Source organism: Dermacentor silvarum, chromosome 6, assembly GCF_013339745.2.
Source record: "Dermacentor silvarum isolate Dsil-2018 chromosome 6, BIME_Dsil_1.4, whole genome shotgun sequence".
Taxonomy (NCBI): domain Eukaryota; kingdom Metazoa; phylum Arthropoda; class Arachnida; order Ixodida; family Ixodidae; genus Dermacentor; species Dermacentor silvarum.
Genome location: NC_051159.1, coordinates 73647842 through 73652594, shown reverse-complemented (window position 1 = coordinate 73652594; position 4753 = coordinate 73647842). Strand labels below are relative to the sequence as shown.

General features: G+C 46.5%; 1 protein-coding gene across 1 annotated transcript; it reads left to right on the top strand.

Annotated features, from left to right (window-relative positions):
- The first annotated feature begins 473 nt into the window (after positions 1–473).
- LOC125946314 (uncharacterized) lies at positions 474–1565 on the top strand. The gene is made up of 3 exons (XM_049669039.1): positions 474–604; positions 745–892; positions 1118–1565. Exons 1-3 carry the CDS (start codon positions 474–476, stop codon positions 1526–1528), a joined length of 690 nt encoding a protein of 229 aa, XP_049524996.1. The 3' UTR covers positions 1529–1565.
- The last annotated feature ends 3188 nt before the right edge of the window (positions 1566–4753 follow it).

The following is a 4753-nucleotide window of genomic DNA, read 5'->3' as shown; positions in this document are numbered from 1 at the left end:
TCTAAAGCTGGGTGGATTGGGAGCCGCGTCACACGGGTTCCTCAAACACAGCAGCCTGACACTTTCGAGTGCTGATCCACGCATGCGGGAAGCCGGCGAAGAAACAATTACGCAGGGCCTATTCTGTGGACCAGACCACAGGATAAACTCTCACTTTGTTCTGCGGGCCAGACCACAAAATGCACTTCAGTGTTATCTTGTGGACCAGACCACAAAATACACGTCTTTATTTATTTTGTGGGGGGAGTGCGGTAGTTCCCCCTGTCGGCCTGTTGCGCATTGATCGATTGAAATCTGCGCTGTCTAGTCTAGTCGGCACCTTAACGTCGAAAGTCACACGTGTTGTGCTGTGCGGTTTATGCCATGAAAGCGGGACAAAAGTTCTCCTCGTTTGAGGAACTCCAATCGGCAATAAGCCGACTATGAGCGCACGGTTTACGCCGAATTTTGGATTAGTCAATCGCGAACCGTCCATGCTGCAAGAAAGAAAGGCATCAGACGCCCCCATTGACGAGAACCTGAGCTACTACAGCCTGACGTACGGCTGCAAGCACGGCGGAAGAACGCACAAATCCGTGTCAACAGGTGCTCGTCCTAAACAAACGTAAGTTATTGACTCCTCCCCATATTTAATTCACTTTATTGACCATTTACGAATCGTGAAATAATGGCGTTGGGAGGGTATAGCATGGTAAAAGAATGGCATACACCGCGTGGGAAAGCCGTGAATGTATGTGGCAGCAGGAATGCAACTTCACTGCTCCTATGTATCATTTTATACAAGACATACAAGATCAAATGCCCGGCCCACATTTCCTTCCTTGCCACCAAAGATGGGAAATGCTTGGAAGTCATTGAAGTGGTTGACGAACACGCTCACACGTTGAGTGAGGTATGTCTATTACACTGCCAGTCAGTCAAGAAATTAGTTTCCCTTTTTTCCATAACGACACTTTAATTGAGAACTACAAATACGCTGTGCTTTGCTTGATATCTGTTGGCTTCATATGGTTGTGTCTAACAAGAACGCTGGGGCCCTCGGTCAATTCTTTCATACAAATTAAGTAAATACATGCAGCAGTAGATGTGTTCCTGAATTCGTTCATCTTCCTTGCAGAAGTGTTTCCAGCTCCTGCCACGCCAAAGAAGGCTCAACGAAGAGGAAACAGGTGAAGCGAAGAAACTTCTCGCACTAAAAGCTAATAAGAAATGCATACAAGGGCACTTCTTCAATGGTGAGAAGAGAATACTCCTGCGTGACCTTCACAACTTAACAACAAACATGCAGGCGGAGAAAGGGAAAGGGTCAACGCTCAATTTCATTGCCTCACGTGTGGAGGAATCTGGCGGCACTATGGACATTCTTGTGGATAGTGATGATGTGCTGACTGACCTTTTCTACCAGGATAGTGGCATGAAAAAGGCATATGAGAACTTTCCAGAGATTGTTTTTGTTGATGCCATTCATAAGACCAATGATAAACCGATGCCATTGTATGTTGTCCTTGTGGAGGATTCCATATGGTGAGAGTGAAATAGGGGCATTGATATTGGGTGCAGGTGAGGACGAGGCAACATTACAAGCATTGTTTTCAAGGCTTAATGTGAACAACAAGTCAACCACGGACACTAAAGTTATTATGACTGACAAAGAATTTGTAGAAAGAAAGACCTTGAAGAATGTGTTTCCCTGTGCAGTGAGCAGTATATGGTTATTTCATGTCCTGCGAACATTTAAAAGGGAGGTGACCGTAGAGAAGATGGGTGTCACTAGTCAGATGAGGATGCACATTCTGGGATCATTGCAGAAATTGTGCTACTCCCAAACTGAAGAAGAATACCAAGATACTTATAAAAGCTTGCAGAACACTGGTTCTGCCAAGGTTCTTCAATATTTCAATAAAAATTGGCACCCGATGCGCAATGAATGGGTGGAAGGCTTGAAACATCAAGCCACAACCTTTGGAAATTCCACAAATAACCATGTTGAAGCCATCAATCAGAAGATAATGCAAGTTGTCAAGTGGCATACGCCTCTCCACGAGATGTTACCTGACCTGAAAACAGTCTGCGTCCTGAACGGCATCAGAGAGCAATGGAGGCCTTGCTGAAGGCCCCAGTGGTGAGAAATTTAACACGTTGTGAACAAAAATACTGCAACATCTCGAAACCATATGCATTTGCTATAGTCTTCAAGAAACTAAAAAAAGCAAATGAAATGGGTTCCTTAGAAGAGTATGTTTATCTCCAAGTGTCTGAGGAAAGCTGCTCTTGTTGTCTATCCAAAGCAATCGCCTGCCATGTAGATACATTCTTTTACCGTAAAGAGCTTGGCCTACCAATGCTCTTTGACAACGCAACACCAACAAGATGGACAAGAAGCTTTTACAGTCAGTCTTATCGACTCTTCGCCACAGATCCAACTGTTGCTGGCCAAGCTAACGTGCTTTCTCATCTAGCTACAAGAAAGGTCATGTCAGAGTGTCAGAAGCATAGAAAAGCTACGACAATTCTCCTAAATATTGCGACACTTTTTGCAGAACTGCCAATGCGAAAGTATCAGAAGCAATGGCACTGTTGAAGGCATTAAAAAGCATCGAAGAAAGAAAAGAGGTGTGCCTTGTTGAAATAGCAACACATGACGCTTCAGACGACATCGTGCAAATCATAGATAGTACAAGTGAGTGTTTTGTTTCTTGCATTTATGCCTCGGCACTAGTTTCGTATTTTGTGACGACACTCATTGCACCTGCGAAAATGAACGGTACATTTTTATGGCAGGCCAGCCCATGCACATACCGGCATCCAGCGAAGGCACAACAGAGCCCATGACACTACCCACTCGGGAAGGAGCACCTGCAGCAATATTGCAGCAAGCATGCAGTGCAAGTGGTAAGCTGAGTTGCATTTCCTTTCAGTGATGCATTTCCATGGTTCTTCTCAACTGATGTCAGTTCTGCATTGTTATTAAGTGTTTAATAAACTGCCTTGCAACAGCAGGCCAGCCCATGGCCATAACAGCACCCGGCGAAGGCACAACAGGGCCCGTGTCACTACCCACTCGGGAAAGAGCAGCTGCAGCAATATTGCAGCAATATTGCAGCAAGCATGCAGTGCAAGTGGTAAGATGAGTTGCATTTCCTTTCAGTGATGCATTTCCATGGTTCTTCTCAACTGATGTCAGTTCTGCATTGTTATGAAGTGTTTAATAAACTGCCTTGCAACAGCAGGCCAGCCCATGGCCATAACAGCACCCGGCGAAGGCACAACAGGGCCCGTGTCACTACCCACTCGGGAAAGAGCAGCTGCAGCAATATTGCAGCAATATTGCAGCAAGCATGCAGTGCAAGTGGTAAGATGAGTTGCATTTCCTTTCAGTGATGCATTTCCATGGTTCTTCTCAAGGGATGTCAGTCTGCATTGTTATGAAGTGTTTAATAAACTGCCTTGTAACAGCCGGCCAGCCCATGGCCATACCAGCACCCGGCGAAGGCACAACTGGGCCCGTGTCACTACCCACTCGGGAAAGAGCAGCTGCAGCAATATTGCAGCAATATTGCAGCAAGCATGCAGTGCAAGTGGTAAGATGAGTTGCATTTCCTTTCAGTGATGCATTTCCATGGTTCTTCTCAAGGGATGTCAGTCTGCATTGTTATGAAGTGTTTAATAAACTGCCTTGCAACAGCAGGCCAGCCCATGGCCATAACAGCACCCGGCGAAGGCACAACAGGGCCCGTGTCACTACCCACTCGGGAAAGAGCAGCTGCAGCAATATTGCAGCAATATTGCAGCAAGCATGCAGTGCAAGTGGTAAGATGAGTTGCATTTCCTTTCAGTGATGCATTTCCATGGTTCTTCTCAAGGGATGTCAGTCTGCATTGTTATGAAGTGTTTAATAAACTGCCTTGCAACAGCAGGCCAGCCCATGGCCATAACAGCACCCGGCGAAGGCACAACAGGGCCCGTGTCACTACCCACTCGGGAAAGAGCAGCTGCAGCAATATTGCAGCAATATTGCAGCAAGCATGCAGTGCAAGTGGTAAGATGAGTTGCATTTCCTTTCAGTGATGCATTTCCATGGTTCTTCTCAAGGGATGTCAGTTCTGCATTGTTATTAAGTGTTTAATAAACTGCCTTGCAACAGCAGGCCAGCCCATGGCCATAACAGCACCCGGCGAAGGCACAACAGGGCCCGTGTCACTACCCACTCGGGAAAGAGCAGCTGCAGCAATATTGCAGCAATATTGCAGCAAGCATGCAGTGCAAGTGGTAAGATGAGTTGCATTTCCTTTCAGTGATGCATTTCCATGGTTCTTCTCAACTGATGTCAGTTCTGCATTGTTATGAAGTGTTTAATAAACTGCCTTGCAACAGCAGGCCAGCCCATGGCCATAACAGCACCCGGCGAAGGCACAACAGGGCCCGTGTCACTACCCACTCGGGAAAGAGCACCTGCAGCAATATTGCAGCAATATTGCAGCAAGCATGCAGTGCAAGTGGTAAGATGAGTTGCATTTCCTTTCAGTGATGCATTTCCATGGTTCTTCTCAAGGGATGTCAGTTCTGCATTGTTATGAAGTGTTTAATAAACTGCCTTGCAACAGCAGGCCAGCCCATGGCCATAACAGCACCCGGCGAAGGCACAACAGGGCCCGTGTCACTACCCACTCGGGAAAGAGCACCTGCAGCAATATTGCAGCAATATTGCAGCAAGCATGCAGTGCAAGTGGTAAGCTGAGTTGCATTTCCTTTC